The following is a 15,726-nucleotide window of genomic DNA, read 5'->3' as shown; positions in this document are numbered from 1 at the left end:
ATTAACCCTTTCCCCACCCACTCTGCCTTAATGGCAGAGCATGCTGGGATGCTGGAGGACTCTGGTTTAGCTTGAACCAGGAAGGGGTGTGGGACAGAAGTTCCATAAACCAGTTTGACCCAAATCAGTTAAGTCTGATACTACATGCAACCAGGTTTATCTTAAACCAGTTTCAGATATTTTGAAACTGGTTTATGTGCACTGAGGTTCTGTTCACTTAAACCGGTTAATGTGTAACTTCTGTCCCTAGCCTTACTGTAAGGAACTCATTGACAGAGGGGTATCAGAATCTTGCTCATCAGAAACTACCAAAACAATGCATGATAATTATAATACAATTATTTACATCATTTTACACTTTGCAGTCCTTTGTTGTAAACAAACAGGTTTGCTTTACTTGATAAAGGTTCCTGAGGGTTATAAATTTCACAACTTAAAAACCCACAAACTGCAGGAAAATAAGGATTAAACTGAGAGAAGCACTGGCAGCAGACAAAGGGCAGAGTTAAGGTTGCCTGGGCGTGACTTCAGTTGCTGAGGTGGTGTTGCATTAAGGTGATGGAACACTGTGTGTTTGAAAGTGTTGGTACAATGACAACGTACGTCGGTGGATGGTTTTACTCTGCATTTTCTAGCTTGCACATGTCTGAGTTTGCGTTATTACCCCTCAGCAGACTAAAATAATTTTCTGTAAGGGATCTTCCATACTTGAATGAGGAAGGACAAGTCTTAGAATGCAGACTAGAAATCCTGCCCCTGCTAAGGGAAAAATTACCATGGCTTTGCAGAAGATCAAACATCTCCACTGGGCAAAGGAGGGATGGGGGAGGTAAAATAAGCTCTCTAGTATAGAGGTTTGTGGCTGTTCTCTTTTGCAATCCACCTTACTTCCTATAGCAACAGAGGTATTGCAGGTCTCTAGGAACTCCTACTGTCATCCAGTGGTTCCCAGCTTCCTCCCTACTGGCTCTCCACTAGAGCTCCCTTCTCAACAAGCTGTAAATTAGTCAGCCTCCCCTTTCCATTTAGCAATAGCAGAAGGGTTGCAACCCCTCACTGGAGAACCTGCACTGTAAACAAAGGGAAGGAGTGCAGAGACTACAAATGAAAGCAATTAATGCATGCACAGAAGTATGGCCGGCATGATTTCCTCTCTGTAAATAAGAGAGGAGTGATGGAAGGACTACGATCTCGCCCCCTTTCTCCATTAGCCACCTGAAATGACTGGACTGGATCAAGCTAGATGCCAGTAATTTTGTTTAAATCAAGTGTTCACTTTGGAGGGTTGGAAAAGAACATGCTAGACAGAAAGACAAGAGACAAAAACAAATCCTTAATTAAAGTGCAAGGAGCTGACAGCAAAATGAGATAAACACTACCTTGCAGCTTCCATAGGAAATTGCACATCCCGGGAAGTCTAATAAAGTATTCATATGATTTAGGAAATTAATGAGCAAGATTTTCAAAAGAGCTCCGCACCCAGTCATTCCTTCTTAAGAATTGGCTACATTGAGATGCCTCTATAGGAACTGAACTAAAGGTGGTGGAAGAGTGCTTAAGGCCTGTCCCTCTAGCTCCAGAGATAAGAGTTCAAATCCTGTTCTGGGCTTGTGCCAAAGGCCATCCCCAGTAGCTTCCAGCTGTAAATGGAAACCTGGTCATTCAGACTGGGGAGTGAAAAGTAGCTGGATGTAATGTAACCACATCCTCACTTCGTATGCCACTGGAACTGGTGTGCTTTAACCATGCTAGCTAGCTCAGAAGGACTTGCAGTGGGAGTTTAGCTAGCCTTGCAAATGGTCTTTGAAAAATCTCTCACTAAATATTCTAGTCACTATGCTAGACTTGAATCCAAGATCACGTAGAAATTTGTTGACTATACAGATATAACCTGCAACACGCTGTACATCTGTTTCTTCTCTGTGTGGTAGTGGTAGTCTACTGCAAGGCTCTGTGACCTCATGTCAGCCCTGGGAACAATCGGCACCTTGTATCAGAACCATAATTGTTGAGTATTTATCCAATAGGCCCATGTCTCTTCTATATATGGAACAATATGGCTGCCATTGTCATCTGCTGAGGTCTAGACAAATTCATCGTTCACATAACAAAACAGATAGGTCAATATGAAATAGTTTTATAATGGTCCCCTCCACCCATCCACAGGTTGTCTCACAACAAATGTCCCCAGTTCTCTGTCTCTAAGGACAGTATACCAATGACCGCACAGGTCCAGAGAAGATTATGTGCAGCCACAGGTTCTACATATCCAGGGGTCATCTTAGCTCATGGTCCCAAAACTGAATGTTTTTTCCCTAGAATGAAAGCCTAATTGTTTCCTTCTAAAGCCATGCTTCCTGGGTGAGGATCAGCCATGCCTCTGTATGGAAATGATTGCTCATATAGTCCCCCTACGGGTGAGATAGGTATTTTTCCTCTCCACATAACAGAAGTCTGCTAAAACCTTTGCACCTCATTTGGTGGAGGTGGAGCATTTGCATATTGTGACAGCTCTTCATTTGTTATCGCAGGATGACACAAAACTCCATTTTACAAATGCAGCTTCCTTGACACAGATCATTCAATGTAGGAATGAGCTGTAGCAGCAGAACAGGCCCACGGCCTATTTAGTCTACTAGCCCACCTCTGAGAGCAGCCCCAATGAACGCTTCATAGGAAACTGTCACAGCACCAAAATGCCCTTCTTTGTATACCACTGTGATTTAGAACTGTTTTCCTAGTCTCTAGTTTAGTGGTGTTCACCAAGGCGGTCCTAGCACCCCAGATACCATAAGATGCCCTCAGGGCTGCTGCAATACAGGTACTGCCACTGCAGCCAGGTAAGACTGCCCCATGTGCAGAGCTATGGCAAGCACATGACCCCACTGTATTAGAGCTCTCTGATAACCTTAAAACAAACCAGAGAACTGGCGCAAGTTGCAGCCCTTCCTTTCATACTCCTCCTGGAAACAGAGGTACACAAATGGTACTGTCCCTTGAACCTCTGTTTCTAGGATGTGCATGGTGGGGGCGAAGGGCTACAACCTCAACCAGCTGTCCTGTCTGCCTTCAAGTTATAAGAGAGACCTAATGCTGGAGGAGCATGGACATGTGCCACAGCCCTTTCCGGTCTGGCTGTGCAGCAGGCACACAGGGCAGCTTTACCTGGAGGCAACAGCACCCAGCTGAGAAGCACCAAGGTAAGCTAAGGCAGCACAAACAGTGACTTTCAACTGGGAATACCACATCATTCAAAAAAGTGGTGGAGGGGTGCCATAACTCTGAAAAGATTGAGCTCTCTAGGCAGATCATCCCAGTTTAAACTCACCCTCTTTTTAAACCAAAAAAAAAAAAGCCCCTTTGACTGTCCATGTATAGAAGCCAAATGTTTTCCTTTCCATATCACTAGTCATTCTTATGGTGCCTCTGTAAGTCATTGTGTCAGGTCTGGTGTGCTTATCTGGGGATGCAGGAACCAAGCTGTACATGGTATTCAAGGCAAAGATGAACAAGACAATCAATCTATACAAGAGCAGCATATTTTTTTCACTTCTACTATGCACAGCCAGATAACTTACTGATTCTGTGACTACTGCTGCACAGGCAGCAGAACACTTCCACGGGTATGTAGGACCTCAGTCATGCCACTTTAAATCTCAAAGTTCAATGAACTCTGGGAAATTGCATCACTGGAAAGATGATATGAGCAAGAGCTCCTGTAAGATGCATTGTATAGATGTATTGTCTGCTCAAATCTTCCCTCATCTAGGTGTCCATTCCTAGCCAGCCACAATCTTCACCCCATTAAGCAAGATGGGAAGAACATTTTGCTTACAAGCCCCAAGCTCAGAAATCCTGATAACCAGTCTGAACTGAAATTCTGAATTGCTCCTCACATCATACTGCTGGCCATCTGCCATTCTGTTGACCAGTTTAAGGTGGGCTGGCAGAGCCCTCTGAATCTTCTTGCCTACCCGCATCCCTGCATGTACAGTAGCTACTCAGAATGCCAAGTATGTCTGCATTGGAGCTTGGTCCCTTAGGTTTTTCCATTTATTGTCAACTTGTCACTTTTCCAGAGTTGTAAATTTGATGTAGTTGTCTGATTCTGGATCTGCTCCGAGAGCAAGTTGAACATCTATCTATATGAAGGCATCATCATGCAGGTGGGAGGGGAAAGTCCACAGAAAAAGTCATAACTGATATTTCATATTCATTATAGAGGAACTTTTTTAGACTTACAAGGATGGAGGAAGTAGAAAATATACTGTTTCAATGGGCTGAGCATGACACACTGCCATGAATTCAGGATTGACCTGTCTTATAACAGTCTGATAGAAGGCAACATAGCTTGTGTGTTTGGTGTATAACTGCTCAAAGGGCGAAGGATTTCCACAAGCTTCAACACCTTTGAAAAATTCAATCAGGGAAAAAAAGTCCACCCCTGCCTAGGACTGGACAGGCCTGATTCTCTTTTCAACTCATATCAGGTAGCTCTGTGGACTACAAAAAAGCAGTTCTTGATTTAAGCATGTGAGAAGAGAATCACAACTTAGAGTCCCAAGTTGCTATTACACAGAGGCCTGGCAGCAGGAGGAGGCCCCAGAGCAGTTGTCAGTGACATCTGTACCTGCTGGAAGGCCTCTGTCCACTAACAGGGCTCTGTAAAGGAGCCTTGAGATAAAGGAGGAACACCACCATTTCTGTTCTACATTAGTTGCTGACGGCAGCTGGAAGGTATGTGTGACAGATGGTCCTACTGGAGCAAAGATGAAATACAAGGGAAGCCAAACGTCTCTCCCTGCCTAGTAAAGTACCAAATGGATAAATACTGCAATTGAATCCAATGAGGAACCTGGCTTTGCATCTTAGTTATGCTTGCCTTTGTGATATCTATCATTAAAGACAAAGCACATCAGACCTGACAAACCAGGTGGGGGAGAAGGGGGGTGACGAGGAGAGATGGATCTTTCTATGGGCTGAGATATCACAATAAAACTCTAGTCAAGTGTTAATGAGCAAATACACGTAAGAGACAAGGAGTTGGAGCTCATATCTTGATTTCTCATTTTCCAAGGATCATTAAACCTCAGCTCCTGAAATTTTATCAAAGAGATTTGCATCGTAACTACAAAACCTTTTATCAAAGCATCCGGCTTGTCGGAGAAAGCTTAATAAAACAAGAGACCTCTCTCACAGGATCCCACCTCCGAGATCTTCTAAGGCAGATAACAAAGTGGGTATGAGCCAGCTCCTAAGAGTATAACCATATATCCCGGAGAGCAGCAAACCTGAGGTCTGCAAACCAAAGGCTGCTCTTTGCAACACAGACAAAAATAAAGAGGCTGGCCCACATTCTGCTCTCTGCTGTACTGGGGCTTGACCAAGCATATTCAAAAGCAAGATGCTTTTTCTACTTGTACCTTGCCCATTTCAGACACCTGGTGGAAATGCAAGATTTGTAACTCTAACAGTGTCTCAATCTGTGGATCTTGCCAAGCAATTCCAGACCCCATTTTTCAGTCTATGTAAGGGACAGCTTCCTAGAGTCCTGGATGGATGTTTCTCAAGACTTTAATTTTCTTTTTCCTTTAAGCCTGTCTTCTACTAACCATTGATTCAAGGGCTTGATTGTGCCTACAAATACAGCCCATGTGAGGAGAACCACTGAGCTCAATGCCACAAGGAGAGCAGAGAATCGTGACTCAGAGAAGCCCAATTCCTTCCCTGACCCCTGCTGCATTAATAAGAGGTGGGCGTCTGGTGTGTGAAAACCCAGTCATGGTTGCCAGGGAGCTGTGGCATTGCTCCACCTTGTGGTGATGGCACATCTCTACCAGAATAAAAACATCAAGGAAGAACGGAGGCAGGAGAAAGCAGGGTGGGAAGGGAGTGTTTCGGGGCTCTCGGTGGGACACCGAATCTGCTTTTAACTGAGAGAGACTGAGAGCAGTCGTTGCAAGAGTGAAACAAAACATCTTGCTGCATCACAGCCGGTGCACGCAATGCTTTTAAGTGTTAAGCTGACAGTTGCAGATTTAGTTATCTTAACAGCAAGGCTACCACCAGTCGGATTCATTAAGACACAAAAATGACATGAGTTAAATCCCCATCTGAGCCAGGGTAGGGTCTCAGGAGAGTGTGAGGGGTAAGAGTGGCCCTACACCATCTTTTTGCCCATCCATTATACACATCACTCAACCCATGGCCTCCAACACAAGTCAAAGCACATAAAAGACACTGCTGCACTTGTGTTTCTCCTTCTCTCTTCCTGTGACATCCTGTGAAGTGATTTATTTCTACTGTCATAGGGTGTTTTGTGACTGGGGTCTGCAAGAGGGACTAGAGTAACATTCTTGTGGACCCTTGGGGCAAATTTTTTTTTATGTGGCTGTCTGAACCACCATAATGGCTTTGAAGTTCACTTCCAGTCCTATGTTCCTATGAAAGGGAGTGGGGGCAGTGGCAGCGAACGCAGGAGTGCAATGCCTTCTGGTCTACCAGCTCTAGTCCCTGAAACACACCCGGGCTGGCTCCATGACATTCCTCGTGCTGAGCTGGGCTGCCCACAAAGCCCGCTGTTCCAGCTTCATGGCTACCCAAGGAGAGGAGTTTGAAGATCAGTGCTGAAGATCAGTGCTGTAAGCCAGGGACTAGCCCAGCCTATTATTTTTGCTGTTCTATGAGCAGAAAAACAGAGCAGGTGAGCACAACAGGAACCTTCCTCTCTCACATTAAGTGTGCTATTTCAGTGCAACCCTAGAGACCAGTTTGGTCAAGGAGGACCTCTAATTAGTCTGCAAAGGAATCCCACTGCTCCTCTCAACAACATGTGAAATCAGCTTCCTTGGAAACATTCTTTTGGTGATGTTCCAGCTGAAAATAACTCAGGTTAGGTTTAAAAGAAAAAAGGAAGGGGGATTGTGGGGAGAGGGCTACACAAAGCCAGAAGGAGCCAATACCAAGTGTCTACCACATGACCAGAGAAAAGGGCCTCAGACCTTGACTAGGTAGTGTACTCAACATTTCTGTCAGGCCAGATCCAAGGTCGACTGAAGATCATTGGAGTCTTTCCACTGATTCAACAGGCTTTGAATCAGGCCCTAAGTGCAAGATTCTTTCACTAGCCCCCTGCCAAACATTTCATAAGCTCTAAAGCAAGCCTTCTCATCATCATTCAAACAGCTTGATGTTTTCTGCCAGCACACAGACAAAGGAAAGGAAGCACTTCCATTCTCATTGATAAATGAAATGAGATTCATCCTGCTTAGACTCTTTTGCAGTTATTCAGATTTAACTAGGGGCATACATTAAACAAACAAATGGAAGAAAAAGAAGCTCCATACCAGAAAATGCTTTATGTAATCTAAAATTACATCTTCTACTCTTGTGCAAATACCCCTAAGCACCTCTAATGGAACTGCACGGAAAAAAAATCTGTATTTAAATATCCCACCTAGGGCCAGCCCTTCATCTTTCAGTAGCAAGAACAGTCAGACATTCTGCCTGCACTTATCATCACAGAACACTAGTGTACCACAACCTCATTTTCAGTTATAAAGAAGCTACGGTTCCAAACATACAGAGACCAGTGCAGGCACTTACCTTTCTGCACTGAAAGACTCTCATTGGGATTCCTATGGAATGGATTTTGCAGGAGGAAAATGTTTGGGTACTTTGAGAGGAAAGAGCTGTGCCATCACTAATCATGAGTGACAGACAGGATTCTGAGATTGGAAAGGCCTTCACTAATCACTTGGCCTGTGTTGTCTGCAACTTAGCCAGTAGAGGCAAAACTAAGCCTCGTATTCTACATGGGCAAGTATTAATAACATCCCTTACCTTCAGCAACCCCTTGGGAAAGTCCTTTCCATCACTCATGCCCTGAAGGTTGGCAATGAATTCTTGACAGGTCATCTTCTTCCCAATGTTCTGAAAGGGGCCAAAAGATACATGCCATAAACAACTGATCCTACTGCATGTTGCTTTCCAAGAACAATTCAGTCTCAGCAATCCAGGCCAGAGTGGATTTCATTTCCTTGCTTTGTTTCAAGCCCAAGCATTCATAGAATTGCATGAACTTCCTATGCAAGCGTGCCTGTGCTGTCACAGCTATGACAGACAGAAGAAAGGTGCATTCAGAGCCCAAACCCCCTTCAAAAAAGAAAAACAGTGGCTATCAAATGCCTGAGATGATGGAGAGGAGGAGGAGGATGGTAGTAATGGCTCCTAGCATCTGCACAGTGCTCTTTTTCATCCATTGATCTCTAGACCTTTCAAAAGAACTTTAAGGTCTGACTTCAAAGAATGCTGGGCTCTGGTGCTAAAGCAGCAGTCTAGAAGCTGGCAAATACCAGGCTTATAAATGGAGATATGGATGGAGAAAGGAGGCTTTTACTCGCACCATGGCACCCCTAACCCTTGCCTTCAGTAGCAATTGTCTTGCTCCTAAGGGAAATCATTGCCGCACTCCTGGCATAGGTACCCCACATAAGTTACTGCGCATGGGCTGCAGGGCAGTTCTCATAGTAGAGGACACAGTGACATTTCCATTCTAAAGGAACCTATCCCTGCTTATACCCGTCTCAAACTTTCATGTCCCAGGATGAAGATTTCCAGGGTCCGTCCTGGGCTTAGGTGTGACCAAAGTGGACTTCTGTGGTCTAGCACAAGCTGCACCCAGCTGGGTCCTGGCAGGTGGAATGGCCCTTTTGTTGAGCAGCTGGGGAGAGAGAGGTCTGGATCTGCTTCAGACTGGACCTCTGAGGCAACTTTATATTGAACCTCAAGATCAGATGTCAATTGAGAGCAAGTGTAAGTGATGCAAGCAATTCTGCTCCAGCTGTCCCCTCCTCTCCTTCCCCCTCCACCAACTCTGCTGAGATAAGCCTCAAAAATCAGGTCCTAATATTTTCTCTGCATGGTACCTACTTCATTCAGAGCATAAGCTGCAGCATGATGCAGGGCAGTGATATAGGCCTTATGGATTTCAGCCTGGTTTTTGAATAAACTGCTTTTAATTATAGCAGAACAAGTTTGAAGGTGGCACACTGTGAAAGAAGCATGGGTTTGCAGGGAAGAGTGTGTGTATGACGTGCATTATCATTTTATCCCTTCCCTAAAAACCAAAGAAATAAGCAAGAACTTGGCAACACCAGAACAAAGACCAGAAAAATTCCATATGAGCTCATCATTATGAAATGACTAATGGACACGGATGCTTAATGTCAGCACTACCTACAGATTGCTGCAGAAGATAAATGCAACTTTATGTGAGAATACTGGCTGGTGGGGGGAGAGGTTATCTAGTTTTCTTTTACCAGCTGACACATGCAAAGCAACCGAGGAACTTCAATATTTGCTTGCCTAGGCACTGACCAAATTTGAAGAAAAGTACAATCAGGGCTTGAAAAGAAAAAAACAACACACATACCACTACCACATAAACATGGCAAATAGATCTTTTCCCAGGGGAATGCCACCAGAACCTAATTATTCACTTACAAATCATATTAGGTTTCTAGCCCTGATAGTACCCAAGATCAATCTTCCAAGCATGGCCACAGTATAATAGACACAGAGAGCTCTCCCACGCTGGTCTGGCAGGCAGACTGCTCCACAGCTTCTGCTGCTACTTAAGAGCCTCCGCCGGCTCCCTGGGGAGTGAAAGTTGACTGACTTATTGTCAACTTTTGTGGCTACAGCTCAGATACCTGAGGGCAGCAATAAAACTAGTGTGAATTTCACTCTGGTTCACCTCAGGAAAGCTCTAGACAGCAGGGGAGGTAGATCTGGAGGGCTTCGCTCTGGAGGAGGAATCCAAAGGCAGCCAGTCTGGCAAAGGGCAGAGTAGCGAAATGCAGCTACTTGGGCAAGCAGAAAGCTGGCAGAAGGGTGGAAGAGCAGGAAAGTCCCACGCACATGGCAGCCAGGAGCCTCTGAGAAAGGAGAGCTGCAAGAGGGAATGCACTTACTTCTCTAAGCAACCAGGCTGGGGAAGCTCCACACATGAAAAGACATGTAACATGGGAAGACACAAATAGAGCAAAGGGAGGAAGCTGGTGAAGCCAGTTCTGGGTCCCACAGAAAACTGGAGATAGGTCTGCAAAAGCCTGCCCTACAGCAAAGGTATTCCTTCACTGATGAGTTAGCACGTGTGATCACACCTTGGTCTGAGTACCCTGGTTAGCCTGACTTGGGTATGAGCAATCACACACCACAGCCCTGCCCAAATTACTGTGTCCTCACTAAGGCTACATTCACCCTTGTGTGAGACCGTGACACTCCTTGGCTCTGTGGGCTGCAGTAAGCCAGCTGCACCAGGACTCCTTCCCAGTGACCTGCAGGAGAATTCTTCTGTCGTCCTGGGTGCCCAGAGGGATTGTGGAAAAGCGCTGGAGAGCCAGCAGCACCACTATAATTTAGTCTGCACCCTCACTGCAAAGCAGGTGGACTACCAGCCCAAGTGAGTACCTCAGCTTCCAGCCTACACTCCAGTCATGCCAGCTGGGCAGAGCATACAGCAACACAAAGCCTGTGGTGCTGTATGTGGTGCTGCTGTGTCATGGCCCAAGATAACTGCAGCAAAGACAGAGATGGAGAGAGCTTGATCTGTTATGTGACTTGTGGTAGTTTAAGGTCTTTGAACTGCACATCCTTTAAAAGTCCATGGCTCAGGAGGGAGAAAAGGAAGAAAGCAGGCTCAGACCCAAATCTACCCCCACAGGCAGTGCAGGTGACACAGCACAGGCAATGCTGAAGCCTGCTACTCCTGCAGGCCAGCAGTTAATTGCTAACCATCTACCCCAGAGCCAAGAGAAAATGAAGGAGGGAACACCTCTGACCAACACTGCCCCCCCAGGACTATCCTGCAAGTGATACAAATGGCACCACTCCTTGGATCAGGCCAGAGTATGACCAGCACCAGCTGGCTGTAACCCTCCACCCTGGTGCTGTTCAGCTTCAAGGATACCAGTGTGGTTTTACAGGTCAGATTTAGGCTCCTGCTTCATAGTCAGACCCTAAAGTTATACTTCCTGCCCCCACTTGGTGAGGACAGCAGCTCATGTCATGATGTTCCCTCTTATACACACTCTTCCCCAACCCACGGCAATGACTTCAGGACAAGGAGGGTATGAGAGGCAACAAGCCAGGGTAGAAGAAAAAGGATTGGCAGGATAAGAGCTTGTCTACACTTGATGGTTAACAGGGATTAAAACAGGGTGCAAAATTGAAGGAATGAGAGTATGCATGCCTGAAATTATCCCAAAACAGTTAATCAGGAGCAACTCTAAAGGTAGACAAGCCCCAGGAGTCATTAATTTGCTACCTTAGTAGGCTGGACTGCATAGCAGAGTCATGCTAACAGGTTAGAGCACCATACTATAAGCAGAAAAACAGGCAATCATCGTAAATGCAGAAGAGGCTGCATTCAAAATTAGAAACACCAAACTTACCACCTAGGCAGAAAATGCAAAGCAAAAACAAATACATATTACAAGACATACAAGGGATTACAGAACAAGAGAAATGTGTGTGATGCATTTTGTTAGCTCCTGCAACAGCTATTCTGTATTCTCCATAAGCAAACAACAGTGTTACAGGTACCAGAGACCACATCTGCAGGGTGAGGCAGCCAGCAGAGAAATGGAAACCACTTTGTTTTGGCAGCAAGAAAAAGGCACAAATAGGATCTCCGGCTAAACAGAGGACCAGTGTGATAATATCCATGCTGGGGTAGGTTCCTTTACCCGTACTCACTCTGCACTGCTCTGTGGGACATCCCATCCAGCTGAGGACTGAGCTGCTGCTCAGCATGAGAGGGCATCAAAATTTGGTCCCTCTGAGAACAGAGTGGGCTCACAACTTTGCTGACTTATCTAACCCTGCCAGCTGAGATCTGCAAAGCCACCTTAGGGATTAAGACTCCTCCCCATCAAATTTCGTGAGAGGTGGATGTCAAAATCCCTTTGGCAGCTTTGTGGTAACTTCTCCAAGTTTCTCATGGTTGCACGGAGGCCCATCCCCAGGCACTCCTCAGCAGAATAAGGACAGCTCTGCCCCAAGCCCCTTTGCCCATTCAGAGACCCGTTGGAGCTGGTGCTTGGGGCATATAAAAGCAGGTCTCCCTACATTGTTGGCAGAGTCTCAAATACAAATGAAGCAGCTTGCATCACAGCAACAGAGAAGAGGAAGGGATCCCTGGGTGCCTGCTACAGGCATCGTATCATACAAATCTTTATCACTTTTCTGTTGCCCAGGCTGCAGCATCTCTGCCTCCTGCCACATCACCTTTCTGAAGGTGAGAGGAGCATTTGACGCACAGGCTGTGGCCAGGAGTGAATTTCAATAGCAAGACAGGCTGACCTGCTGAAACACAGCTTCCTCCTGAGCATGCTAGTCATTCCCTGCCACCTAGTGGCCAGGACTACAATGATACCAAACCAAAAAAAGGTGGGGGTGGGAATGAGGTGGGTGGGGGCTATATTATATTTATGACTAGATTATGAAGAGCTCTGGCACACTCCCCTACCTGTTATATGCCAATGTGAAGGGTCTGGCCCTCCCTTGCACAAGAGACTGACTGACCTGTTCCTTCTGCCTGTGGCCTGGGCACAAGACTCCCCCAGGAGGCAGGAAGCGGGCCTTGAGGACTCCATAAAGCTCCCCTGAGAACAAAATGCTGCTATGCTTTCCTCAGGGGGCTCTGCCCCAACATGGGCCAATGTCTGACAGAACCCTGAATTAAGCCTTTACACTACAGCTCTTACATCTTTCTGGGGTGCATCCAACAAAAGCAACCCCCTTCCACAGGCACCTAAGAGATGCTGCTGTCCTTCACAAAGCACAAGCTCCTGTTAACTTCAGTGGGACTGCACCTGCTCCAGGAGTGGCTGGTGGCTGTTGAGTATTCTATGGAAGTACATTCAGTTTCTGGTAGCTGTCTTTTTTCAAACAGGGAAACCAAGGCTACTGAGAGTTAATGCAGTTCCACTTGCAGCTAGGGTTGCAGAATCAGATCTTAGATGCACAGTGGAGACTCCCAAAATGTTGAGAAAAGAGGTAAAAATTAAAAGCAGCCATGTCTCATAACAGGCACATGCAACAGGGATGTTACATCACTGGAACATGCATGCTCCTGTGACGCTCAGTGACTGGGCACATCCACTGTCTTAGATTCATCAATGCTAGGGTCGGAAGGGACATCAACAGATCATTGAGTCTGGCCCCCTGCCGAGGCAGGAAAGAGTGCTGGGGTCAGATGACCCCAGCCAGATACCTATCCAGCTTTCTCTTAAAGACCCCCAAAGTAGATAAGAGCACCACTTCCCTTGGAAACCCATTCCAAATTTTGGCCACCCTTACCAGCTTACTAGGTGTTTTGATACCTACAATCAGATCCCTCAGTCGGCTTTCAACTCACTACCAGCTGCTTGAACGTGCTCTCTTCCCCGGTGGCTTCCCAGGCTGCCCTGACCAGCTGTTTCCCAAACAGTCATCCCCTACTCCTGCATGTTCTTTCATTTATTGCCCCAGCTGCTTTCATGGCCTGGAGAGGACAAGGCAAAGAACAGTGCAGCTTTTGGTCCTGAACAGGCTTGCCGACCTTTGGTAGGACTAGCCTATTAAAAAAGGGGCAACAAGAGGAGAAGAGCTTTCAGTTTCCTCCTCCTGGGTGCAATGCTATTTGCACTCAGCCTCAGTTAAGGGAATGAGCACAATCTCTGCCAGCAGCTCACAGGCACCCAGGAGAGCCATGCCCGGCATGAGAGTCCTTCAGGAGAACAACTCCTCTCCTCATCTGTGCACTGCTGGATTTGCTTGTCAGGGCTGTAGGCTTTGAGATGCCGTGGGGAGGAAACGTAGAATATGCAAATGTAATTAAGTGTTTGGCCCCCCCTCTGCCACATGCATAGCAGCCAGAGTCAGCCTGGTCCTGAAAGAGGGGTGCCATGAAAAACAAGATATACTTGAAAGGTATGAGCACCAGAGGTATCTTCCTCCTTGAAAGCACAACTCTGACAGTGTATTCTTATCTTGCATACTCACATGGCCATGCAGGTCCGTGTTAAGCAGCATCATTGCGCAGGTGAGGCAGTGGACTCCATCTGGCAAAACAGACATAAAAAAGATCATACCCAGCCTTGTGCTGCCCAGAGCTGTGTATTTGATGATAGCTCAGACCATCCTGGGACCCTCGCTGGCTAACTGAATCTGTTTATTTCTTTAAGGTGAAAGGGCCATTAAAGACATGCCCAATTAAACAACCAAGAGCAAAATCATTTAGCAGGTCCCAAAAGAATTCACACGGGAGTATCTATTCCAGCCCCTCTTGCACACTACAGCTACAAAACTCATAAGTAAAAAACCTACAACATGCCACAGACTATTTGAAAATCATCAGTTCTGTCCACAAGTGGTGTGGTAATTTGAATTACATGTACTACCTGAGATGAGAAAGGGATTAAAAAGGGGATGGAGACAAGCCAAGAGTAGGCCAAGCCATGACAGCCCTGACCCTCAATGTACCAGCCAGAAAAGTCAAACATGTTTAAGAGGACAGCAAATATTACTCTTCTGTGCTCAGGTAAAGTAAGTAGGTGTGTCTACACGGGTGACTAATGAGCACGAATAAACTCCAGAGCTTGCTGGTCTGGAGTTTTTTGCTCTCAAGCACACTGTTTGAACATTTGCCCAAGAGCAAAAAACTTCAGAAAATATTGCTCCAGAGTTTATTCGTGTGTATGTGGATCCCAGTCAGAGAAACCCAGGCTGGCAGGGGGGTCAGCCTGCTAGCCCAGGGCTGCTCTGACCGGGCTCCACATGCAGTGGATAGGCTGACTGTGGCACAAGGGTGCTTCAGTGCAGGGGCTCCTTACTGGCTAGCCCTGCACTGAAGCACCTTGTACCTCAACTGGCTGGGAAAGCATCTGCACATGCACTGCTGCATATGAAAAAACTCCACAGCAGGGCAGTACTCATATTTACTACCCTGCTGCAGAGTTTATTCATTTTGTGTGTCCTAACAGGGGTGCACATGTACAAGCTGAGATGTTTACTGCAGTTAATTAGTCAATCACGCAGTGAATTAGAGGATCACCGATACATCAGTTAGATAACAGATCGGCACTGATATAAAGAAAATTGATTGCATCGAAAATCGGCTTGATGTGCCCGGTAATTTGGCTGAAAAATGCCCATGCATGCATGCAGCCTTAGCACAGAATGTAGGCATTGAGGAGCACAGCCCGGCACCTTGGAGAGCTGCGTGCAGCTGGTAAGTCTGTTGTGGTGGAAAGGGAGGAGGGAAGGAAGGGACATGGGGGGGGCAGATCAAGGGAGGGAGTGGGGCAAGGGCTGGGGGGAGGCGCTGCCAAACCAGGGCAGGGCAGGGTATGAGCTTCCATTAGCAGAGAAGTATGTGGGCCTAGGAGAGCGTGGGCCTCCATCTCAGTCATGAGCATCAGGTATGAGTCACCTCGATTCTTTCACAGCCACTGCTTTGAACCCCTGCTGGCAGCTTTCTGTGGTAAATACACTGTGCGGGGGAGTTTTACATGGGACCTTGAAAAAGAGGTCCTGTCCCCTGTGCAGGAGCAGAAAAATCCTTGCCCCTTTTCATATGAGTGAGGAGTTTTTTTCTGTGTCCTCAGCCAACATCTCTTCTTCTTCACTGTTGTGTGATGCACTGTCAGCTGGCTATTAAGCCTCCAGACGAGGGATAAC

General features: G+C 46.4%; 1 protein-coding gene and 1 long non-coding RNA gene across 2 annotated transcripts in view; one reads left to right on the top strand and one right to left on the bottom strand.

Moving 5' to 3' along the window:
• Positions 1-15,726, top strand: part of LOC109297389 — a 788,954-nt gene that overhangs the window by 199,225 nt on the left and 574,003 nt on the right. The gene's annotated exons all lie outside the window — the stretch shown is intronic.
• PSD3 (pleckstrin and Sec7 domain containing 3) overlaps positions 1-15,726 on the bottom strand; it is a 206,325-nt gene that overhangs the window by 101,365 nt on the left and 89,234 nt on the right. The window contains exons 7-8 of the mRNA XM_019517099.1: positions 14,050-14,108; positions 7,843-7,932 (exon numbers count right to left, since the gene is read on the bottom strand). Coding sequence (XP_019372644.1) covers positions 7,843-7,932; positions 14,050-14,108 — 149 coding nt within the window. The remainder of the gene's footprint in view (positions 1-7,842; positions 7,933-14,049; positions 14,109-15,726) is intronic.

Source organism: Gavialis gangeticus, unplaced genomic scaffold (assembly GCF_001723915.1).
Source record: "Gavialis gangeticus isolate Ggan-Ray unplaced genomic scaffold, GavGan_comp1, whole genome shotgun sequence".
In the NCBI taxonomy this organism is placed as follows: Eukaryota; Metazoa; Chordata; order Crocodylia; family Gavialidae; genus Gavialis; species Gavialis gangeticus.
This window is presented reverse-complemented; position numbering and strand designations above follow the sequence as displayed.